The sequence below is a fragment of the Heteronotia binoei genome, chromosome 7 (assembly GCF_032191835.1).
Source record: "Heteronotia binoei isolate CCM8104 ecotype False Entrance Well chromosome 7, APGP_CSIRO_Hbin_v1, whole genome shotgun sequence".
Classification (NCBI taxonomy): Eukaryota; Metazoa; Chordata; class Lepidosauria; order Squamata; family Gekkonidae; genus Heteronotia; species Heteronotia binoei.
In genome coordinates, this window is record NC_083229.1 from 38,673,712 (window position 1) to 38,700,177 (window position 26,466).

Here is a 26,466-nt window from a genome sequence, read left to right on the forward strand (position 1 = left end):
GGCCGACAGAAGGTCCGGTTCCGCCGGGAACTGATTAAAAAAAACCCTCGCTAAATGAAGCAAAACCAGGAACCAGTTCTGCCGAGGCCACCACAGTGTGACTAGAATGTACCTCGGTTTCTCTCTTGCTATTTTGTTGACAACTTTTGTCAGCAGTGGCAGAGGCGGAAATAGATACAGGAACCAACCGTTCCACGGGAACATTAGGTCGTCTCCAAGGACTCTGGATCCGTTCCTCCCCTGGTGCAGAACCGGGGACACTTCCGATTCCGGGCTGTGGCAAAAACATCCACCTGAGGATACCCCCAGAGCTGGAACACAGGTTGAAGGAAGCGCCACTGCATCTCCCATTCATGTGGAGATGCTGCTCCTCTGCTCAACGAATCCGCCTGCAGATTGAGTATTCCTGGAAGGTGTGCAGCCTTAACATAGATGCCATGCTCCAGGCACTCCATCCGCAGTTCTATTGCTAGCGCACAGAACCATCGGGAGACTGTCCCGCCCTGCCTGTTGACATAACAAAGGGCTGTAGTATTGTCCGTCAACAGGGCCACAGCCTTCTCCACCACTAGAGGACGGAAGGACCAAAGGGCGAAATGAATTGCCAACATTTCAAGATAGTTTATATGGCAACGAGTCAGCTGTGGAGGCCAAGGACCCCCCACACACTGAGAATCCATGTGAGCACCCCAGCCCCATAAGGACACATCTGTGGTGATCGTAACTGACGTTACAGGCAGATGGAAGGGAGCTCCCTGACAGATGTTGTCTCTGGATGTTCACCATTCCAGGGTGTCAGTGTCCTATCTCTTTAAGATGAACTGGAACTGCCAAAGGATTGTGTCATCCTTGAGTACAGGTATTAAAGTGTCATCAGGTGTAAGCCTTTAACCAATTTGGACTGGGATTGGCTTATGGACATGAAAAGCAGTAGCCTGCTATCTGTTCAGTGTGGGATAGGAAAGGACGGATATAGCGTGGCATACTGTTGGACTGATATTGGAATTTGATGACTGTGGACTGTGTTTTGACTATTCTATTGGACTGTGTATCTGTACTTCTGACTGGCTTCATTGACTGTAAGTGTATGACTCTTGGACTGCTTCTTGACTTTGATATCTGCTTGACCCTAATACAATTTGTTGAACCGGCTGTCTTTGTGAGTGTCTTCATTAGAACTGTAACTGAGACTGGTCTGACCAGAGTGGCCCAGCAGGACGCATCTACTACTACTCTGTCACAGGGCCTGAAGGATCGAGGGTGGAATAGTGAACCTCTTTTGAGGTGAGTCCCGTAAAGGCCGAAACTTTCTGAGGAACCAAAGTTGAAGCCCTCTCATGTGCAGTTTCGCAAACAGCAACACACTGGTAGTCACCGCCAACAGCCCCAGAATCCGCTGCAGCTGTGTGCTGTGCCCCATTTCCGGCTTTGAAAAAGATGGACGAGATTGAAAATGTTCATCGCTCTCTGCTGAGGCAGAAAAGCACGATGGTTTGTGTCCAGCAGAGCCCCGATAAACTGAACTGGCCTTGATGGTATGAGATGGGACTTTTTCATGTTGACCTGCAGACCTAAGGTGTGAAGAAGATGAAGAGTGGTTGCAATATGGCCAGATAACTCTTCAGAATCCTCCACAAAGAGCCAGTCATGGATATACAGGAAAACATTATGCCGAAGCCGAACATATGCAGCTACAAGACTCATCATCTTGGTAAACACCCGCGGTGTAGTATATAGGCCAAATGGAAGGGCTTTGAACTGAAAATGGTTGGAGCCTATCACAAACCGGAGGAATGCCTGTAAACTGGATGGATGCTGACATGGAAGTAGGCATCCTTGAGATCCAACGTTGCCATCCAGTCCCCTTGGTTGATTAGGGGAAGGATTGTTTGCAGAGTAGACATCCTGAATTTCTGGTACACGGTAAACTTGTTAAGATTTTGAAGGTCCATGACTGGTCTCAATCCCCCATCCCGTTTGGGAACCAGGAAATAACGAGAATAGAACCCCCACATTCTGGCCGCTATCGGGACCGGTTCTATGCCTTCTTTCTGCAAGAGGTTGCTCACTTCCTCTAGCAGAGAGGGGGAGAGAGGTGTGGTAACTATCACTGACTGAGTTGGAACCTGAACGAAGTCTATCTTGTAACCTTCTGCTATGATGGAAAGAACCCATCTGTCTGTGGAGATGGACTCCCAAGCCAGTAGATTGTGATGGAGGCAGATGTGATAAGAAAGAGGGGCGATGGTACTTTTTTAAAATGTATTTTTAAAGACTTTACTCACAAAAACTGTATGAAATAAAAATATTTAAGCAGGATTTTTCCTAAATTTTTACACGGGGAGGGGGGGTGAAATCATGAAATTTTCCTTTGGAATTAGTAAAATGTGCTAAAATAGTATAATAGTATAAGTCTTAGCAGTTTGCAACTCTCTCTTGCTTTAATATTGGGTATATTTGCAAGTTTGCTTGTATAAAAGTTAAGCATTTGTGCCATAAAAATGCCAATTTTATATAATTATGAAACATTTATGTTGTTAGAGCAGCAAAACAGGTTTATGCATACACATGAAAGCTTATACCTTGAATAAAACTTTTGTTGGTCTTAAAAGGTGCCACTACACACAAACTTTGTTCTGCTGCTTCAAATCAACATGGCTACCTGAAGGTAAGTTATTGCGTTATCAATGTTATCAACACCATTCAGTAGCATTTTAAGTCATTACAGAATTCTGTGAAAAGCTGAACATAATGGAAAGGAGGGAAATTGTTTCTGGTCCTGACCTGGATGGCCCAAACTAGTCTGATCTTGTCAGATCTCAGAATCTAAGCAGGGTCAGCCCTGGATGAGAGACCACCAAGAAGGCCAAGCTTGCTACACAAAGGCAAGTAATGGCAAACAACCTCTAACATCTCTTGCCTTGAAAACCCTATGGAGTCACTGTAACTCGGCTTCAAGTTGACAGCACTTTTCACCACCAAACTGATTCTGGGAGCAAAAAGGAACTCCACTGACCTGCACAAATACTAAAAAGAAAAAGAAGGTTGTGTACTGCATATGTAAATTGCTTTGTCAATTTCTGAAGAAGAGACATGGACCAACACTATTTTAGCATATATATCAAAATAATGCCTTCATTAATTAGTCAGTTCATTATTTGTTGAATTTGCCCATTTTCCCAGATTAACCAGTTCTTCAGTTGCCACCACTACCCACTCATTTGGTAGAGTACCACTGGCTGTGAGAATAGATCCCAGCCCTCTATGCCACTGGAGTCTCATGCTGGCTCCATCTCCTTTCTGTGTTCACCACCTCACTTTCCCAAGCTCCAGCAAGAAACTATTACACACTGTTGAGGATAAAGGCATTATCTTGCCCCCTGGCCTTACTTCCCCTTTGGTTGCATGGTTGGGATGTGGTATTGACAGGGTACAGAAATCAGACCTCAAATTATCAAGGTTTAAACAAAAGAGTCAAGCTCTCCAGATTACTTACAAGCAGCAGGACTGAACAAAAGATGGGAGATAAAACTGTAAATCACAATCTGTCTCACCTAACTAGGCTGGTGCCTATCCTATATAATTAAAGGAATGGCACATAATTCTTGGACATACAGTCCTACAGAGAAGTTCCATTACCTTGAGTTTGAAGTTTGGGCTTCTTCCCATTGTGTAACTATACACAGTCTAAGTCGAGCATGAGTCCAGAGATGTAAGCAGTGCAAGAGAACCTGAGGAGAGAGAGCTTCCCTCTTGTGAGTAGGGAGCTAACAATCTATGCCAGGTATGTCCAACAGGTAGATCGCGATCTACCAGTAGATCGCGGAGGGGTCAGAGGTAGATCACCAGCCCCACTTGGTCTCATGGCTTGTTGGACAGGTGTTTGGGTTTTTTTGATGATTGTTTGGTGGGGTGGTGTTTGATTATTGGTGCCAGTATGATGAATTCTTATTTTTACTTTTAGAACTGCATGTGTGGTTTTGGCATCATCCAGAGGTCTTCAGTTCCTGTTGATCTTTAATACTTTGGGACAGTGATAGTTGTGGACCAGATTCAGCCAGTATTAACTTAGCACCCCAGCAACCCCAGTATAACGAAGATGAGTGTTCCAAAGAAGAGCAAAACCTACCACTTTCATGATGAATGGGAAATGGACTACTTTCATCATGGTGAAATACAAGTGTTCTTGTCTACTTTGTAACGCCGCTGTATCCTTGCCCCAAAAGGGTAATCTGGAGCATCATCATAAGGCTCTGCATAGCAATAAGTTTGATGCTGATTTTCCACCCAAAAGTGAAATTTGCAAACTGAAACAATAGTTGATGGTGAAGCCAAGGTCACATTCGGTCAATGCAACCATGGCATCCTTAAAGGTCAGCAACCTGATCGCAAAGAAATGCAAACCTTTCAATGAAGGAGAATTTGTAAAAGATTGTTTTCTTGAAGCAGCAGACAATCTTTTTGAAGGATTTAAGAATAAGAAAGAGATCAGAGCTGCTGTTCAAGATGTACAATTATCAAGAAACAGTCGTGCGGCAAATAGAAAAGATGTGTGGAGACACAACTGAACAAATTATTCACTGAACAAGGCATCTCTTGAAAACGAAATAGTAACCTTTAAAAATGACATTTTTCTCAAGACCCATGCTGAGCAAGAATCGTTTTGGAAGCTAGTGCCTAGAGACAAATTTCCCAACTTCAGAAGTTGCAGTGAAGCTGTACACTCCTGTTTCGGTTCAACTTATTTGTGTGAATCTGCATTTTCCCATCTGAAAATGACAAAGAGTACACAACATTCCAACATGACAGATGAACATCTCCAGGATTCCCTGAGACTGGCCCTCACGCAATATTCACCCAACTTCAAAAAGCTGGTGGATGAAATGCAGGTTCAGATGTCTCACTAATTAGCAAGAGCAAAGTTTTAAAGATTGCGCAAGATCAGCCTGGATCAATACTTGACCTACATTTAAAACAAATTACTCAATAAAAGTTAAAGAAAGTTGTTAAAGAAAGTTATAACAATAAAAATTTAAGAAAAATTGTTTGCAGTTCTTTCTGGATCTTCATCTCTCTGTTTTGTTTTTGCTTATTTTGTAAGGGGGGGGCGGTGGAACCCAACTTTGGTGGGTTAAAATCTAATTCAAAACTAATTTGAAACTTAATCTTCATGGTGGTAGATCATCACCACTTTTGTCCAGAAAAAATAGATCACGACCTGTTCGAAGTTGGACATGCATGATCTATGCCAACCCCCAATGGAGATGACCATTTGTCCCTCCCTGTAAATTGTATGTAAATTTAAGATGTTATATTTTCTTGATGGCACAAGAGGGGGGGAGAACCATGAAAAACTGCTCCAGTAATTGATCCATGTCAAAATAAAAATACACATATGAATTTATTCTACCTTTTCCATATGGCATCTTAAGGAACCAAGTGTGAAACATTACTTGCTATTTACTTGCTATCTAAACCCCAACAATACAATATAGAAACATGTAATTACGTTGTAATTATTTCTTTAAATAGTCAAAAATAAAGCTACAATTTTCTAAGGAGGTACTATAACAAATAGACTGCATTAGACCATAAGGTTTTTTAAAAAAAAAAATACTCTTAGGGGCAATATAATGGAGTACAATTTACATTTACCTGAGATGTTTCCTAAAACAGCTTTAGTGTGGCAAACCAAGTCTTCACTTTCTCCGTCTTTAAAGCTGCCTATTTCTCCATAGTACAGTGCAATCCCAAGTTGCATTATGCGAATAAACATAGGGAGTTGTTGGTCAGTAATAGAGAGCTTCAAGCTCTCAACTAAAGTATGAATCTGCAAGAACAGAGAATACACAAGCAAGACTGTTACAGCGTTTTCTTCACAAAAACAAATGGTTATTCAGAATTCTGTATGTGTCACCTTATAATGAACTATATAAACTGTCATAATTTAGTGGGCAATGCTGCCATCAAGTCTCCAAATTCACTGGCATCTCCTTCCCATTCCATCTTAGTGCTGAGGGTTTTCTCAACCAGTCATGTGGGGCCCTTAAATGCTTCATGCCATCTTCACAACCAAGAATAAAAGCCTGAAGAGTGACAGAATGGGACACCACTCCACAAGGTCCTATCACACACTGCAACAACTTCAGAAATCCAAACTCACCTGGCACTGGGGCATTCACACCATTAATCAGAACAGCTCTGTAATTACTCAAAAAGCACTACTATTATTGTATTAAATTTTAATTTTAATATTTTTTCCTAATAAGAAGGCATCAGTCTTTAAAAAGCATTGTCAGAGATGCTTAGGTAGCTGAGAGCTAGTTCTGCCACCCTCAATTGATGAGATAGCCAGAACTACCGTACACCTCCTGTCTGCCTTTCTGTTTCTTATTAGGAGGTGTTCTCAGGACCTGGGGAATTCACTTATCTTCTGCCAATTACGAAGCATGTTGAAAAGCTTATCTGGATTCCTTTCTCTTTTCCAAGTCCTGGAAAGTGAAATATTTTGGTTTACCATTCAAGCCCAAATCCTAACCTGGACGTAGAATCTGTTCTTAAAGTATGTTTTTGATGTACATCAAATGCAAACTAGGACAAGCAAGTCTACTCAACAACACACCTAACTCCATGCTTCAGAAAAGCTGACGCATTTAGAAGTCTTGGTGACTCCAATATAAAAATTAAGCATATACTGCTCTCACAGTAACATGCAAGTGACTTAAAAGTACATTACTTCATCTGGCTCATTCTACAGTTATTTTACAGAAAAAAGTTATCACAATTAGGAAATCTGCCAAACAGCAATGCTTTGTATTTCAAGAAAAATAAGTAGAATTTGATTTTATAACAAAAAGTAGCACAACACTAAGAATGGTAAAGGATAATGAAATACAACTGTACAAAAAGCATAATTTAATTTTGCACAATAGAGGAATTTTCTTTATGAAAATCCAGACCAAATAGATTATTCTTGTCATCTGAATGTGTTGTGTTCTTTCCAATACAGCCCGTTTAAAGCTAGTTGGTTTTCAGGTTGATTGAACATACATATTTGGCAATAATAATGAAAGTCTCAGGAGAATGATAAATTTACAAGCTGAAACAAATTTTTTTTTTTTTTACAAGAAAGCCTATGATGTTCCAGAACTTAAACCAAGGTGATATCAAAATTCAATCTACTTGCATGCATGATTTAAAAAAGAGACTGTTACAGAATGTAAATTACAGAAATACACATTTCTTATATTATTCAGATTGCCAGTGGTATTATAACCATTGTGGAATAACACCTATCCCAGAAGTCACTAGTTTCCATTTCACCAAGTAACAATACATGAAATCAAGAAGAATGTGACCATCAGCAAGATACAATAAACCAATACCGAAGCACGATGCAAACAGAAGGGTGCATGTTTTATGAAGAACACAGCATAATTACTTTTAATAGCTAAATATAAATTTTATAGATGAGATTTTCATTAATTTTAAATTGTATGACTTATTTTTATTTGCTATTTCACTTTGTAATTTAAGAGGAATATGTACTGACAGAACTTGCTATTTAGAGACATTGCTTTATATCTCACAGTGTTGTGATAATTTGTAGAATTGCTCTAAAATCAGTTCGTTCTAGAATGAGGTTTACGAATTGCTGTTTTAAATGTTTTAAACTGTTCTTCAAATTAAAGTTGTTCTAAGTCATACTTCATTCAGGATACCAGAAATATTACCATGATTTCATATGTCTAAGGATGCACTCCATGGAATAAGACCCATCAAATCCAGTGGAGCATACATAAAGGCACACAATCAGACAAGTCCCCAACCACTGGATCTGAAAAAGCTTTTTTCAAAGGAATTAGGTGAAAAAACAATCTTTTTTGTAAAAACAGCTATCTACTTTTATATACTAAATAGCAGCAAAGCAGGGGCTTTTTGTACTGGGACTCTGCTTGCCACCACACTTTTTTTCAGACCACCTTCTGCTACCACCTTTCTGTCTAACAGAAATGGAAACAGAAAAAAGATGCTTTGGGGCATGGAGCAGAAAGTAAAAATAAAAACAGCTGCATCTCTCACTTCTAAAGGAGCAGTGCAGGAAATTCCAGTGCTGTAAAGACAATGGGGGTGTTTTTCTGCTGCTGGAAACTTGGTGAGTGCTTTTGTGGAACCCTGAAAAGGACACAAGGCAAACTGAAATGTATTTAAATTTATTTCATTTACACCCCACTTTTATTCCCTATGGGAATCCAAAGTGGCTTACAGCATTTTCCCCTTCTCCACTTTATCCTCTAAACAACCCTGTGAGGTAGGCTAGACCAAGAGCAAGTTAGGCTGAGACGGGCCCAATGTCACCCAGCAAGAATTCACAACAGAGTGGGGGTTCAAACCCAGGTCTCCCAGATTCTAGTCTGATATTTTTAACCACTATACAACACTGTCAAAGTCTACAACCATGTCCACATTTCTTTTTGAGAGAGAGAGAATTTTCAGTTATATTAATAGGAATATGTGGCCACTAACAAAGATAAGCGAGCTTATAAATTTGCAATTTAATTACATTAATCTGAGCAATTATTCTGACATTTTATGCTAACGCAGAATTCATTAAAACAATCTCTGTAAATAATGAAGTAAAAGAAGCAAAGGTTTCATGATTACAGCCACAATACCAATTGACACTGGTGAACACTGTGTCAATGTTTCCATTATATGCTGTCAGAAGTTTGCAATTCTGCCATGAAAAAAATTGTTCTCTTGGCATAAACCTTGACAATCAAGTCCATGGCTGTACTTCAGCCTTAAATTAAAAACAAGAACTTGGCTACTTTTAAAAGGGGAGGAGCAAAATTTTGCATTCAGCTTTCAACAAACTTCTATTACAAGAATGTTTTTAACATATCATGGCTTATGACAATAATAATTCTATACAAGGACTCATTTATACTATAAAAACTAATGAACATTGTTATCTGAAAATAACTGCTGATTCTTTCCAATAATTTTAGAACTATTGTACAAATAGAATGTTTGTACACAAGCTGAGAAAAGCAAGACAATTCAAAGATCTGCCAGCATAAGTGATCTGACCACAAATGCACACTAGTATATGGTATTCAAATGCCAAAGTACATAGCCAAACCAGAAGTTTAACTAATATATATCTTGTATTACAAGCCAATATGGACACAGTGGACACAGTAAAAAATGCCAAGTCAACTGCCTTCTAGATGACTTGGCATTTTTGCAGAGTTTGCTAACTCTGCATGGCAAACCAATTAGATCTGGCCGCTTTCAGGGCTTTCTCAGGGACTCCAGTATGGGAAAGGAGAAGATTCAGTTACATCCTGGCCTTCCTTGTGACTGTCCAATCCTTTATGCAATGAAAATCAAACAGGGAGTACTACCTTTGTCCATCATGGCAACCTGTAGTGATCTCACACCCTTACTCCCATTCTTGTGAAACGCTGATGTCTCACCCCTCCTCTTTTGCCTCGACAATCAGCCTGATACTTGAACTGGCAGTGGATCTGATCACTAGCACTGATAGTTTGGAAAGCTGGCCCCCCACACTTCTCCAAGACAACAAACACACATTGCCATTGCCTACCGAAAGCCTATCCTAGTCTGTCAACAGCTTTTCAGGGTTGTGCCACCTATCAGCTATGCAGCAGCAGTTTATCACAGTGTTCTGTGGATACTCTAAACATCAAATCCAGACTGTTAACTTTTGGGGGAGAGACTGGGAAACAGTTTTTAAGTATCGAATAATTAATTGGTAGTCTGTACTCTGAACCTGCAGCGACACATTACAACATGAATGTATATGCAAGCAATGGTCTGCACAGTATCTGGCATTAATGGTATCAATAAAGTTAGCTACACAGTTCCACATCAACACCCACAAATCAGGAAACATTCCTGAAATAGATTACAAAGCTACTCAGCCTTTTCCAACTAAATAATGAAAATCCTCAGGCCTGTGAGACAGAGATCCTCCACCAGGCTATCATTGAGGACAGCAACGGTTTAGCATCAACCACCAATCTACCATCAAGCCTGGCCTCCCTGTCTCTCCCCACCCCCCCAGAGTAGGATAGGGAATATTTAACACCATCTGTTTAGCTGATTGCTATTTCTATTGTTTTAAATTTTATGCATATATGTATTATTACAGTATTTATGACAATGTATTTATAACTTGTTATCAACCGCCCTGAGCCCAAATGGGGGGAGGGCAGTATACAAATCAAATAAATAAATTCAAAACAGGTTAAATGTCCACAGTACACTCTGTCTTAAAAAGTATTTATGGAACTGCAGACTGATCTTCTACCACTACCTTAAATATATCTGGTATACTGGTTTCACAGGGCTATAATATACCATCATACATTAGGTTATTAAGTGAAATTTTTACTTCCTTTTAATATTGAGTCTAATAACCCATTAGCCTCTTATTATTAATAGAAATACTTCAATTCAATTCAATTTTTATTTGTATCCCGCCCTCCCCACCGAAACAGGCTCAGGGCGGCTAACAACATAATCAATACATTATACATTATACATAATCAATACATAACTAATTAACACATTGATTAAAATTCTACTAAAACTCTAAAATCAATAAAATCATTAAAATTAATATACTGGTGCTATTGTATAGGTTTAACTAGCAGTTTCCCTTAATCGGTGAAGGCCAATCGGAACAGGGTGGTCTGGCAGGCCCTGCAGAACTGTTCCAATTCCCACAGGGCCCGCAGATCCTCCGGAAGCTGGTTCTATAGGCGTGGAGCCATAGCAGAGAAAGCCCAATCACAGGTACTCTGAAGCTTTACCTCTCTCGGCCCGGGGATAGTCAGCAAGTTCTTCCCAGCTGACCTCAGCGCTCTCTGGGGTTCGTATGGGGAGAGACGGTCCCTAAGGTAGGCAGGTCCTCAGCCATATAGGGCTTTAAAGGTAATAACCAGCACTTTGTAACGAATCCGGTATGTAACTGGCAGCCAGTGCAGTTCACGCAGCCCCGGCTGTATGTGCTCCCACTTTGGGAGCCCCAACAGTAGTCTAGCAGCCGCGTTCTGCACCAGCTGCAGCTTCCGGGTTCGGCACAAAGGCAGCCCCATGTAGAGGGCATTACAGTAATCCAGTTTCGAGGTGACCGTTGCATGAATCACTGTTGCCAGATCCCTACGCTCTAGGAAGGGAGCCAACTGCCTTGCCTGCCTCAGATGAAAAAAGGCTGACTTGGCAGTGGCTGCTATCTGGGCCTCCATTGATAATGAAGGCTCCAGTAAAACTCCCAGGCTCCTGACCCGGCACGCCACTTTCAGCGGCGCCCCGTCGAAGACCGGGAGAGGTATTTCCCCTCCCAGAGCGCCCCGACCTAGGCAAAGGACTTCTGTCTTCGCTGGATTCAATTTCAGCCCACTCAGCCTTAACCAGGTTGCCACAGACTGCAGTGCCAGGTCTAAGTTCTTTGGGATGCAGTCAGGTCGGCTGTCCATTAACAGATAAAGCTGGTTGTCATCCGCATACTGGTGACACCCAAGCCCATACCTCCTGGCGATCTGGGCAAGGGGGCGCATATAGATATTAAATAGCATTGGTGAGAGAACTGCTCCCTGGGGCACCCCCACAATTTAGTGTGTGCCTCTGGGACAGCTCGCCCCCGATTGCCACCCTTTGTCCCCGATCCTCGAGGAAGGAGGAGAGCCATTGTAGGGCTGACCCCTTAACCCCAACATCGGTGAGGCAGCGGGTCAGTAACCGATGGTCGAAAGTGTCGAACGCGGCCGACAGGTCTAACAACATCAGCACCGCCACACCACCCCGATCCAGATGCCGCTGGAGGTCATCTGTCAAGGCGACCAGCACTGTCTCCGTTCCATGGCCCAGACGAAAGCCAGATTGGCAAGGGTCTAGGACGGAAGCGTCATCCAGAAAACCCTGCAACTGCAACGCCACTGCCCTCTCTATAATTTTACCTAAAAACGGTAAATTAGAGACCGGTCGGTAATTTGCCAATTCGGCTGGGTCTGCTGTACTTTTTTTCAGGAGGAGGCGGACCAAAGCCTCTTTTAAGGGCGTTGGAAAGCGCCCCTCCAAGAGGGATCTATTTATGATGTCCCGTAAAGGACATCTAAGCTCCCTCGGGCAGGATTTAATTAGCCAGGAGGGGCATGGGTCCAAATCACAAGTTGTTGGGTGCGCAGAGGAGAGGATTCCATCAACTTCCTCCAGGCTGAGTGGGTCGAAATGATCCAGGACTAAACCAGAAGACAGGCATGGAGCCTCCAGTTCATATACTGTATCCAATGTGATGGGCAGGTCCTGGTGGAGCGACGTGATTTTGTCTGCAAAGAATTTCGCAAAAGCCTCACAGCCTATTTCTAATTCTCTAACGTTTGGTCTGCCCTGTGGCAGTGTAGTTAAATGTCCAATTATTTTAAATAATTGTGCCGGGCGCGAATTTGCAGACGCAATCCTGGCCGCGAAGTAGTCTTTCTTCGTGGCCTTGACTGCCATCTCATAAGACCTCATAAATGTTTTATAGGATGTTCTCGCCGCTTCGTCACGAGTGCGCCGCCACTGCCTCTCTAGTCGTCGGAGTCCTTGTTTCAGCCGGCGTAACTCCACGGTATACCATGGAGCCAACCTCAAATGAGGGCGCAGAGGACGTCGAGGACGTCTTATTAAAGAGAGAATAGAAATTCATCCCTTATCCAAGGTTCTCTTTTCCCCCTTCAGGGTATATATTATTTATACAGGAAAGGGTTACTTGAAAGGGTTAAGCTGAACAATGCAAAATGTCTAAAGAGTGAAGAATGATGCAAGGGGAAAAAACAGTCTGACTGATGTAAAGTGCCAAACTGTACATCACAAACATATTCCCAGCAACTAGATTACCAGTTATGGAATACAATGGCTTGGGTCCAGCCAACTATATCCACCTACAGATCACAATTTTCTCACCTCCCTTCTCTACTATAGCTTAAAATGTCCCCAGAAATGGTGTTCCTGAGAGTTCTTCAATAAGCCCAATTTTGGGGGAGGAAGTATTTTGGGCTGCAGCAGGAACCAAGAAAGCCACATTCCACAGGCAGCAATCCTTCCATCTGTGGAAATGCTCCAAGGGATTCAGGCCAAGATCCTGGTTACTGACCACAATAAAACTGTTTTTAAACCTGGAGTTCAGAAATGAATCGTCTTATGAAAGAGAGAATAGAAATTCATCCCTTATCCAAGGTTCTCTTTTCCCCCTTCAGGGTATATATTATTTACACAGGAAATTTGAAACAAATCTAGAAATGTACTTACTTTAATAACAGATGGCATCTTTGAATTAAGGTTATCATAAGTGAAGTGTAGACGAGTCCTAAATGAACACTTGTAAAGTAGGGGATCTTGATAAAATTCGATTTTGCCACTAGCATTCCTTTTGTCTAAGCAAACAGTGCAGTCAGAAAAATTGATCACCTTCCTTAGTACCATATCCGTTGCTTGAAAAAGAAAAATATTAAACTGTTCAATTTATTTATATTTGTATCCCACATAATGAAAATAAATCCACAAAGACTGCTCAAAATCTAATAATATAAAAAGGATACTACAATAACCAAAAAAAACAAAACAGCAAAATGATAATTAAAATAGTGACAAGCCAAAAGAAAAAAACTGGTAGAATTGCAATACAGATGTAATACACCTCATGGAATAAAACAACTTTTGCTTGGCATCTAATGGAGCAATCAAGATGGGACACAGCAGAATAGAGCTTTGCAAAACCCATAAGTAAAAAATGATTGGATAGCGGCATAATCTCCAGCACCACCTTCTGGTGGAATCCTGATTCCCCCTGTCCCAGTGCAGCCAGGCAAACTAGAACACCATGGCTGATGCTATAAAGAACCAGAGAAAAGTCCACATGCAGTGCCTTTCTCATTGTGGAGTTCTTTAAAAAAAATAAAAGCAATCAAAAAAGTTTCAGTTCCAGTTTTTAATACGTTAAAGGGGGAAAATTACACTGCCTTCTATTTTTATATATAACTATTTGATACAAACATTAAAAAGGACCATAAATCTGTTTGTTGCATTTTTACCCTAGTCTTCCTCCAAGGAGCTGAAGTGGTCATACATAGTTTTCCTTGCCTCCATTTTATCCTCACAACAATCTTATGAGATAGTTCAGGCTGTGAGTGAGCAGCTGGCTCAAGGCCACTCAGGGATCTTCATGGCTAAATGAGGATTTAAATCTGGCTCTCCCTAGGCCTGGTCTGACATCAGTATATTATATTGGTTCTCTTCAAAGATAGCCCACACACACACACAAATGTTCCAAACTGATCTATGCATCACTTGGGAGACCATACTAGTGAAGAAATACAGTATATCCTAACAGGGGGTATTTCTTTCAACAAACCTGTGCAGAAACTGTAAAGCTCCTAGCTTCCCCATGTACCATCTTTCGCTCTCAGTCCATAATAACAGGAGCCCAGAAATAAACTCCCTTCAGAAGTTGATCAAACCTACTCAATAGGTCAGTTTCTCTTTGGTCTATCTTCTGTTTCTTCTCTGCTTTCATTTCACCAATTCCTCCTGTGCAGTCCTCTAGAAATCTGCCTATTCATTAACATCACTTAAAATTCAACTGACTGCTTACCTGATATATCCATAAATGCTCGATCCCAAAACTCATCCACTGTGTAACATTCTGCTGAAGTGATATTGACTGAAAGAACAATGTCATCCTCGACATATTTGAGTATAAGATTATTGATGACAATGTTGACATTGTTAACAACACGCCAAATTAAACTTTGTACATAGCCTAAAAAGGAAACACAGAATTATTCAGACCTTTCTTTGGAAACTCCACTGTAAAACACAGAACTGGGTTCACTAAATTCAGCAACGTAAGACAATCATACACACTGAAAACATGACTCATTAAACAGAAGAACACACTCTATCACATGTGTCTACTAAATAGTGTGCAGGTGGGTAAAGCAATAACTTTTAAAATTTTTCAGTTTTTTCATTTTAACAATATAAACAGAAAGCAGTAACAAATATCAGAAATCAATACATATAAAGTTGCACTGCACAGCTTTCCAATTTGTATGTGGGTAACCCAGTCACCAGTGGACGTTAGCTATTGCCCCACAACCAACAGAAGTAGACAATACTGCATGCATCACACAACACCAATAAGATGATCCCCAGTGCCAGGAAGCATCAGTACAGATGCCGTCCAAGTGCCCATCTTTCCTCTCCCACAAGAGAAACACACACAGAGTAAGCAAGGGATGTATTACACAAAAAATGATAATGCAAGCTTACAGTAAAAGATAATACCCTTACATTATCAACAGAAAAATGATGGAGCATTGGTTTCCCAAGCTTGGAATGATCTCCAGTGATTATACTGAAACTATACGTTCTGCACTACTTTTATTCAAGGGCTTATTTTGTTCCTGATTCTGAAGAAGAGACACATGAAGGGAAAATGTTACTAAAATGGCTACTGTGGTTCTGTTTAGGAAAAGGATAAGTCTCTCCAAGTCAAAACTGGATGTGCTTATGCCTTTTACTTTATTATATTTATTGTAAAATACCATGGCACTACCTGGTGGCAAATCAGGATCAGGAGTAGTCTGTTGAATTCTTCGTGGTCTCACTGATGTCTTTGTACTCTCTGTGGTGCTACGAGTCGTTGAACTGGAGCCACAGCTTTCATGGTCATCCTATAAATTGTAACAAATACTCATCATGAAATCCATCAGGACAAAGAAAGGCAAGCCATTTGACAACTGGGCCAGTTTCTCCACTTTGGAACTGCAGCATGAGTGAACAAATATAGATCCATCAAACCAAAGAGCTTTGGATTCATGTTTCTCAAACCACAGACCCTCTCCCCTCTATATTTTTACCTGCTGCTGGTCATTATGAGGGATCCTATATCAATACAGTCTACCAGAGTTATAAGTTTACTCTGGAGTAAACACTCATTTTTACATATATTCATATCTGTCTGGGCATTTTTTTTTTTTGGCAGAGGTAAGAAGATGGGGGTTTTTTTAGAATGTTAATGATAAGAAATAATATGAAATGTATATGGAACATCTAGGTTAATACACTAATTCTTGGGAACATAAACGTTATAAAAATAATTCCTTAAGTTTATTAAGAAAGCCAAAAAAATTAACTAAAATCTTTCAAATTATGTATTTTTAAAATAAACAGTCACTAATATTTTTAAAAAATCAGAGTTTAATTACTGGAAGACAACCATGTGGCCATGACCTTACAAGAACTGTGTTGCTATTTAGATCTTTTTATGTCAAAGAAATCTACAGTCACACATATTTCTGTTCAATGTTAACTTTGAAAACACACAATTTTTGAAACATATGTGGCTGCCTCATAAGACCAGAAATAAAACATGTTCATTAAAGAGATGTGAAAAAGTTCCAAGTTAACTGCCAAAACTAGCATAATTATGAAAATATTTAACACTGGAACCAACTGAAATCACATACTGCACAGAGATTACACTGATGTCATGACAAGCTTCCCAGCCAAAATGCACTAAAACTACTACAGCCTAATAAATCTAGGTCACACTATATGACAAACATTTTCAAACTTAAGAAATTCAAATGATTGTTTTCCATTAAATAAAAATAATTTTATTAGTTCCAATTCTGACAAATTATATAACAAAAATAGATTTCAACAGGTCAACAAATTATTCCAAAAGACTCAATTAAGATAGGTGCCTAAATTTTTTAAAAAGTATGACGTTTCTCTATAAGTATTTTATGATACATTTTGCTTATGCATTTACTCAATTGCTTTGTAATCACAACTGTGAGGGCTGAAGCTGTTTGAAAACAATTGCATTCTCTTGATCTTTGCTATACATCCAAGGATTTCCATAAACAGATTTTTTTTTCACTTTCACCTAGTAGTTACCATGTAGATTCAAAAAGCCAAATACATACAAGGAAAAAATCAACTATTTAAGTACATCAATAAATTATAGTGTGTTTGTGCAATTCCTTGATACTCTCAGCAGGGACAATATACAAACTTCTGTTTTCATTCTCCATTCCCAAGGAATCATAACTAGCTTTGACAGTCAGATATTATTTATTTACCACTGGCCACACACTTGTTCCAACTTCTCTGATTCATCCAGAGAATTTGGGTGAACAAAAAGAAAATCAAAGATTCACACCAGTCACTAAGAGTAAGGCTGGCACAGGAGACCTTAGGTCATCGCCTAGGATGGCTGCCTTCAGGGGGCACTGAAATGGGGTGGCAGGGGTGAGGGTGAATGTTGCCAATGCACAAATGGGGGAGAGTGCAGAGGCGATAATGAAAGGGACTGACTTTTCTGTTAACAAAAGAGGCTGTAGGAGCTGCAGGCAGCTGGAGAAAGGCAGGCTTCGCTGGGCAAGAAGGCTGTGGAGAAGATGGCCAGCCCAGCAAGCAAGTGAAAAGCAGGGGCAGGTTCTGCCTTCTGTGGCCTCCTGTCTGACCTGGAGCAGGAGGTGCAGCTGCCGGCTGGGCCCTTCCTTCAGCCCTGTTTTCTCCAGTGTTGTGCTAGGCAGGGAAGCAGGACTGGCCGCTCTAGCAAGCCCCAAGGAGCACAGCCAGACCAGCCCTCCTGCCTGTCTTTCCTCTCTCCCCTTCCAGGGCAGGTGACTGGGGGGGGGGGGGTTCGCCCCTTCGCAACATGACATGGGACGTTCCAGTTGGGGAGCAAGGAAAGGAGGTTTGGGTAAACTGCAACATTTAAACAAGTTCCTTCCTCCAATCCTGCAGGCAGGATCAAAATCAGACTGCTGCCCGATGAATGAACACTCCCCCAAACATCTTGCCGCCTTGTTTTGTCCCAGGTTCTTGTTGTGGGAGACCAGCTTTGCCTCCTCACCCCATCCCAGTTCCAGCAACATTTCCCAATGGGGTGAGTCTGCAAAAGGACTGTGTTCTGCATCCTGGCAGGAAGAGAACGTGGAGCAGAAGTTCCTTTCTGCTCAGTGCTTCCCCCCAGGCCCCATTACAAGCTGCCTGTGCCCCGTGGATTCTTTGGGGTCTAAAGGGAGAAGCAGAGAGATGATGGTGAACTGTCAATGTCCCTTTGCTGTGAGGGGACATGGGCCATTGTTGGGAGTACTGGGAAAAGCCATCAGCAAATGAAGCCCCCTCTGCCTCTAGCCATGCAAGTCAGGGGTGGCTGTCTTCTGCATTTTCCACTGCATTGGCTGCTCACAGATTTGGAGAATCCCTCTCCCCCTCCTCTTGCAATTTAGCACCCCACTGGCAGCCCCTGGCTCACTCACAGCAAATTGAGTAAAGAGGAAATCCAAACTAAGGGTAGTGCGCAAGGGAGATTCTTTTGCTTCTTTCCCCCTCCCAGATATTCTTAGGCAGACTGTTTTTTGAAAGCAAGTCCGATATCTTTTAAAAGAACCTGCCTTAACCCTGAAGGACCAGTCACACAGTCCCCCTACCAAAAGGCTAATGCATGCCTAAGACTGAGCCTCCTTACAGCAGCAGCAAAAGAATACAGGCACTGAGATGGGAAGTTTACAACATCGTGGGCAATTCTGGGGGTGAGAAATCCCGGCAAAACCCTGGTGGTGGCTCCAGCACAGAGTTTACCACTAAGAAAGAATTCCCAAAGATCCAGGTGTCTGACCCCCCACCTTGGCCAGCAAGCCACAGCACAGCCCCTAGCACCAGGTGGGGGGGCAAGCCGCAGGGTGGCCCCCAGAACTGTGATGACTCGCCTAGGGTGTCAAAAAGTCTGGTACCGGCCCTGACTAAGAGAAAAAGCCCAGGCAAGCTCAATTTCATCAGATTTCAGAAGCTAAGCAGTGTCAACTCTGGCAAGTACTTGGATAGGAGACCTCCTCGAAATAGCAGGACCAGGAGGCAGAGGCAAACTATCAAGCCACTTCTCTGAACATTCTTCATGCCCCAGTAGGGATCGCCAGAAGTCACCAGGCATGCACCCACACACACAGTTTTAAAAATAATACAAAAAAAAAATAAGGTCAAGGCCAACATGAATTTTATTACTCAGATAAAATTCCAAAGATTCCCTATGCATTTCACCAAGAGGCTTCTTCAGGGGAATCTGTAATATAGGATATGCAATCACATTACTGAGTTTACCTAAATAAAATTTAGTTAAAATAATATAAATAAATAAAGCATTGAGGATTTCAGTGAAAAAGGGGTCAGTCTCTTATTTCAGACTGGGTTATGGAAACTTGGGATACACTAAGAATCTTACTGCTTCCTAGAATCTTCCCAAATCCTAATGTAGAACTGAAACACAGATTCCCCTTCTCCCATGCGAGAACATCAAGGTCTGTCCCTCCCATCTAGCATGAAATTAGAGTCTTCTTCTGGAAAGCAAGAAGAAATTGCAGGACATATCAGGCTTGACAAACAAAGGCAGGTGGCCACCCAAAAGAGATCAATGGTGGCCCTTGGACATCTAGCAACCACATATGTGGACTCCTGTCTCTTCTGCAGGCTTTTTGTAGTGTAATCTGCTAAGACTTGTATTGATAAATTAATTTGACTTGTATTAATAAATTATCTATCCTAGATCCTGTTCAGGTTATTACAGCCAGTGTATCAGTATGGCATCAGTTTAGTGGCAATTCCTTTCATCTGTAGAAAACATCACAAGCTTATTCAGAAGTGCCCTAATAGAATCCCTGTAGGCCACTAGTGTGCTTTGCTTTTGTAACATAAATACATATTCAGGAAGTCTTTAAACCATTGAGGCATATCTAATTAATGTGCATTTCAGCTTAAGAGTGTAAGAAATAAGCAAAATAAATCTACATGTCATCAAACCAAGGTCCACCTAATCCGCCATTCTACAAAAGAATTTCAGTGGGCATTAGACAGACCTGCATAACTTAGCTAGCAGATGATCAACAGACATGGGTCACCTTCTACGAACTTCAGCCTAGTTCTTGAACGAGTGAATAAGTATACTGTGTATGGAAAGGGAAAGGGGAAAGGGGGAAGAAATGGGAGGAAAGGGGAGGGGAGGGGAGGGGGGAGAGGGGAGGGGGGAGAGGGGAGGGGGAGAGGGGAGGGGGGAGAGGGGAGGGGGAGAGGGGAGGGGGGAGAGGGGAGGGGAGGGGAGAGGAGAGGAGAGGAGAGGAGAGGAGAGGAGAGGAGAGGAGAGGAGAGGAGAGGAGAGGTCCCCTGTGCAAGCACCAGTCATTTCCAACTCTGGGGTGACGTTGCTTTCACAACGTTTTCACAGCAGACTTTTTATGGGGTGGTTTGCCATTGCCTTCCCCAGTCATCTGCACTTCCCCCCCCCGCCCAGCAAGCTGGGTACTCATTTTACCGACCTCGAAAGGATGGAAGGCTGAGTCAACCTTGAGCCGGCTACCTGAAAACCCAGCTTCCACAGGGGTACTGTGTACAAGAGACTGGATATTATATTAGTGTATTTCTGTTCGCCTCAATGCGTATCACAGATCCCAGATAAACTAACCAAGTTGGCCACAGAGAAAGAACTAAGGACAAGATGTGAACAGCAGCAACTACAACTTGTAAAAAGACAGCTGGCTTAAATATGGATACTAGGTTGACACGAGTCACTAGTATATTATACATAGCATCTTGCCTTGTTGATTTGCCAGTACAAAATAATTCTGAAATAATTTCCTGAAAAAATTATGAAGACTCATGAAAAATTCTGTAAGTGAAACATGAAAACTTAAGCCAAAAAAATTACTTTACTCACTTTCACCTTCTGTTGTCCTAATTCATTCATCATGTAAACTTCCCAGCCTACCTATCTTTCCCTGAAAGGGGATGAGCTGGCAACAGAGCACAGTGAAGAATGAGCAGAACCCATCACTGTATCAATCTGGCCTGGGGCCAACCGAATCCTAATGCCTAGGTGACAAGATTAGCCCCTGGTACTTCCTTCATGTGCCCAGAGCAGAGGAAAATATCATTTTAAAGTGCTTAACATTAAATAGAATGTTCTGGATTACATTTCAAATAACTAAAAATAAGATTATTTCTGCTAAACTGCAGCCAAAAACGATATCAAAGACTGCAAGGCAATATAAGCCTATTTAAAAGCTTGAACAGTTTGCTGGTTTACTAAAAATATAATTCACAAGGTTTCATGTTATATGTAGAGACTTCAAATTAGGAATGAGAAAATGTTGCCTATTTCATTTTATTACATTATATTATATATTTGTCATTGGCTTTGATTCTCCACTTTTCATTATTTTTATTTATGTTATTTATAGTCCGTCCTCCTTTCTCACTGGGACTTACACATAGTGAGTCAGTATAGCTGACTGGGACATTCCATAATCAATGTATTAGGATTTTACAAGCTGAGAACCATGAGAAAGAACAAAGTGTAGAAAAAATATTCACATGACACATTAATGGTACAGAAATTACATAAATTTACAATAAGCTATCCACAACAGTATAAACCACAGACCCAGTCATTTATCCAAATAAGTTTGTGAACCATTTTGTACCGTGCAATACCTGCGCAGAAAAGCCCTCTTGAACAGTTTGGCTTTGCATAGTTTGCAGAAAGCCAAGACAATGGGAGCTTTCCTGACTTTCCTTCCGAAGGCGAGAACCCTGAAGGAGAATGCACGTGTATGGGCAGTTCTTGATTTTGCCTCACTGGCACTGCAGAAACCCCTGCTAACAGCAGCAAAGTTGCTGTGGTGAAGCAAAGGGAGAAAGGCAGTCCTGCAAATATGAGGGATCAAGGTTGTGAAGGGCTTGGTATGTGACAGCCAGTAAACAAATGGGCAGCCAATGGAGGATTGGAAAAAAGGGGTAATATGCATGCTTTTTTCTAGCACCTGTAAATAGTCAAGCTGCAGTATTCTGGATCAGTTGGGAGTTTGAGTCCATTCCGAGAAGTGACCAATGTACAGTGCATTACAGTAATCTGGTCTCAAGGTTACCTTGGCATGCATCCAGATGGACAGTTCAGCCATATCAAGGTAAGAGTCCATCTTGTGGCTGAATTAGTCAAAAAACTTTTTTGCAGCTGCACTAACTTGCTTCTCCCATAATAAAATGGGATCCAGTATGTCCCCAAGGTTTTTAACTGCATCAGCAAGGGTCAGCTGAACTCCATCAAAAGTGGGGAGAACAATGAATGTCCTTCAAGATCTCCTCCTTCCCAACCTGCGTTACCTGTTTTTTCAGGGTTTAGTTTGTTCTTGCATTCATAGATTCATTTGTATATTCTACAGTATTTACAGACATATTCTGTAACATTTATATGCAATTTATGTAGTATTTATTAGCCAGTTTGGTGTAGTGGTTAAGTATGCAGATTTAGAGAATTAGGTTTGATTCCCCACTTCTTCACATGCAACCGCTGGAGAGACCTTGGGTCAGTCATAACTTTCTCAGAAATGTTCTGCTCAAGAGTAGTTCTTGGAGAGCTCTCTCAGCCCCACCTACCTCACAGGGTGTCTGTTGTGGGGAGGGAAAGGGAAAGGAGATTGTAAACTGTTCTGAGGCTCCTACAGGTAGTAAAGGGTAGGGTATAAATCTCTTCTCTTCTTCTTCTTTATATGAAGATTTATCGTTTAAAGAATTTTATTTAATAACATATGGTAACATTATCCATTAATAACTTTTTTTTATCTTCCCCATATGCTATTTTCTAAATCCCCCTCCTCCTGTTACTTGACTCCCGCCGATGTTATAAACTTAAAGTGTTAACACTTAAAGGTACCCTTAAACCATATGAACCATATAAGCCAAGATTCATATTCTTCTTTTTTCTAATACTTAATCATTATTAAAAAATTGTCCAATGTCCTTTTATTTTCCATTGTTTTTCTACATAACCTCTATGAAGATTTATCGATGCACATAAGAATTCACTGATTGATGTACTAATAATGTTGCAAAAATTGTAGCTTCGATGCAACAAATAGAAAACTGTTAAAAGTTGGTAAAAATAAAGAGTCAAGGGTTTATTTGCACAGAGGAGAAGTACAATTAAAATGATTTTTGGTTGAACCAACAGGGATGACAAATTCCAAATTACCCCTACTTTAAAAAGGATTACTCTAGGAAGACTAAGCAGCACAGGAGCTACTGCAGAGAACTAGTAGGTTTCTAAACATGGTAAAAAATTACAAACAGTCCACAGAATTTCAGCTTCTTCCCCTAGTCCTACTTCTTCCCCTAATCCCACTGAAACATGTGATCCTGTCTGCCTTTAACCACAGTTGTTCATGGCATGCAACAACATTAGCCAGAGCTGATAAAAATCAAGATGCCTTTTCGATTAGCTACAGTTTGAAACTCATTACAAATCCTCCTCTGTACTAGGAGAGTAGCCTGGTTAGCACTGAATGCTAATGTAGATGTAGCAATGAACCAAGATGAAGGGTAGGGGAAACAGACTTTGCCCTCACATGCAAGAGGGCAAAGTCTGTTGGGAGGCAGCTCACTCTTGGACTCAACTACTGTTAAGGACAACATACTATTAAATCTGCATCAGCCCAGGGCCTTTTCTCCCCTGAATTCTTTCCTCTAGCAATTCAATGTTCATTGCTCCTTGGGCAATCTCTGTTGAATTTGGTGAGTTTAGCCATTTCATAATCCACTAAAATATTTGAGAAATGTGGCGCTTCTCAAATCTTTCATCTAGACTAAAACAGCCAGTTCCTTCCAGCATTTGGTTATTCTCAAACCCATTTCCTGAATGTGCTTTTGTTTATCACTATGCTTTTTAATCATGCCACTGACAATAAAATACATTCTTAATTACTTCAATTTAAATCAGTTAAAACATTTAGTTTTGTATGCAACACAAGTCATTCAAAAATTACTAGGTGTATCCAATATATTAATGAGAGCAACTTTCACATTTCTTCCTTTGCTACTATATGATTTGTGTAATTATACCTTTAAAAATTATTCTTTTTACTAGGTACCTGCAACAGTTCTGCATGGAGAACATAATTTCTCCTGTCATCTCTTAACAGCTAGCAAAAGAAAAAATGGAAATGTAGCAAGAAGCAGCAGCAATCAACAAACAGATTCAACCACTCAAGAGAACTAAACTACAAGCTTTCTGCAAAACAGATAAGCAGTTACTCTCTGGTATTCAACTAGGCTCACTCACCATGTAGAAAATAAGGTCAAAAGGATGGAGAAAATAAGATTTATAAGTAATATGGGAAAACAGAGGAGTGTGGGAAAGTGAAAATTTTGGAAACATCTTCTAATTTTGTTATATAATGCCAAAGACAGAAGCTCAGGGAGTATTCAATGTCTAAAGAGAAATGAATGCAACTTGTTTCAAATTAAAGCAAACCATAGAATAACCTTTGTGATTTATGATACTGTGAGCTACTTCAGCAATAGTTCATGGCAAAGGTAAATTCAAACTTGAACATAGATTACTTATACCTATTCAACTATTTTAGCTCAAATTAATATTATATAGCTAAAATCTACTTTTCTACAAACAAAATTTTTAAATCTATATTGTTGTTTGGGCACCAGGAAGTGTTAAGTGGTTCAGATGAAGAATACGGAAATTCAGATTTCTCACATTATACAAAACCCCAAGTTACTGGCTGTCAGCAGCTCCCGAGGATGTCAAGCAGAGGTCTTTCATATCAACCACTGCCTGGTCCTTTTAACTGGAGATGATAGGATTGAACCTGGGACCTTCTGCATGCCAAGCAGATGCTCTACCACCAAGCCACAGCCAATCACCACCAATGGACAAGTGGGTCAGCCCAGCCTCCCAGAGATTTTTTTGTAGCAGGAACTTATTTGCATAGTAGGCCACACACCCCTGATGTAGCCAATCCTCCAGTACAGCTCACTGGATCTCTTTGGTACTGTAAAGAAAATCGAATAAACACCTGTTTGAATCTCACTTGCTGGAAGAAGTTCTATTGCCTTTATATCTAGGAGATGCTGGATAGCATTCAGTGTTATTTCAATTTTCTTTGCATTTCTGTGACCTGGGGACTGCAGAAACCTTTGAGGTGGAAAGGACTGAAATTCCAGCTTGTTTCTGTCGGCAATTATTTCCTTACACCGGCTGTCTGCAGGTGAGTCCATCCACTGCTGAGAAAAATGCTGGAGACGTCCGCCGACCAGAAGTTCTGGATAGTCATGCCTTTGGCTTAGCATCTTTGTCAGACTTATCTGCATGCTTGCTTCCGGACTTATTGAACCTGTTTCCAAAATTTTGCCTATGAAAAGGCTGTCTTGATGAGTCCCAGGAGGCTCTTCTGTTGTCTTGTCGGAATCTAGGTAGTGAATGTTGGGAACAAAAGGAAGAACTATACGGTTGCCTTCTTTCTTGCCTTCTCAGAAATTTTGGCATTGCTTTCTTTTTGTCTTTTGTTTCGACCAGGATTTTATCCAGCACCTCCCCAAAAAGGCATCCTCCTAAGAATGGGTAGGCCATTAAAATATTTTTTGAATGTGTATCTGCCAACCAGGCTCTAAGCCATAAGGTCCGGCGTGCTGCAGCTGAAGAGGAGATCACTCTTGAGGCAAAAACTAGAGAGTCCAATCAGTTAAAAATGATACCGCCTTTAAAACTCTATTGGCTCCATGGAGAGCCCTAGTATTTTCTTCTGGTATCATTTGAATTAGTTTTCTCTTTCACACAATACTAGCCCTTGCAATCATAGACCCAACTGCTGAGGCTCTGAGCATAATAACAGCTCCCTCATGTGATCTGCGTAGCACAAATTCTGCTTTTTTTGTATCTAGTAGGTCCTTAAGTGTACCCTGATCATCCTCTGACACCAAACCATATGACTGCAATGCTATAATGGGTGCATCCACTAGAGGTACCTTAAGGAACTCATTGGTGAAAGAGTAATGATGATATAACTTCCTTAAGAACCCTGGGTATTGTTTATTAGCGAATGGCTTTTCCCATGCTGCTCTCATCTGACATTCAAAATATGCTGGAAAGGGAAAAGCCTTCCCTGTGCCTGACTGTTTTGGGAAAAATTTCACATCTTCTTCCTTATGTCTCTTTTTGGGTCTGTTCTCCTCTTCCTCACTCACATCAGGGTCATGCACAGTCTAAATCAATGAGGGTCTTAGATAGTAAGAAGTTGTAATAATCAGCTCTGGAAAATCTAAGAGAAAGTTCAGGAATCTCTATTTCTGCCTCTTCCTCATCTGCTGAAAACTCCCCCTCTTCTCTGTCACTATTTCTAATGGGCTGCTCCTCCTCTGTTCCCTGCATGGAAACAATGTCTCTCTCCTGGCAAGCCACCTGCTTCTGTGCTGCCTTTGTGGGCCAGTGTGATTTTCCATATCTATTACCCCTTTTATGAGAGGAATGTGAGGAGGATGAAGATGAAGGAGATCTACGCCTCCTTCTGCCCCTGTTAGGACAGCAACTACGTAGCC

The 26,466-nt window shown here is 41.1% G+C and overlaps 1 protein-coding gene across 2 annotated transcripts in view; it reads right to left on the bottom strand.

The window, feature by feature from the left end:
* The window catches only part of VPS13B (vacuolar protein sorting 13 homolog B), a 572,358-nt gene that overhangs the window by 500,970 nt on the left and 44,922 nt on the right, over nucleotides 1-26,466 (bottom strand). For both annotated transcript variants that reach the window (XM_060243442.1, XM_060243444.1), the window contains exons 4-7: nucleotides 15,632-15,749; nucleotides 14,666-14,833; nucleotides 13,324-13,505; nucleotides 5,656-5,830 (exon numbers count right to left, since the gene is read on the bottom strand). In XM_060243442.1, coding sequence (XP_060099425.1) covers nucleotides 5,656-5,830; nucleotides 13,324-13,505; nucleotides 14,666-14,833; nucleotides 15,632-15,749 — 643 coding nt within the window. The remainder of the gene's footprint in view (nucleotides 1-5,655; nucleotides 5,831-13,323; nucleotides 13,506-14,665; nucleotides 14,834-15,631; nucleotides 15,750-26,466) is intronic.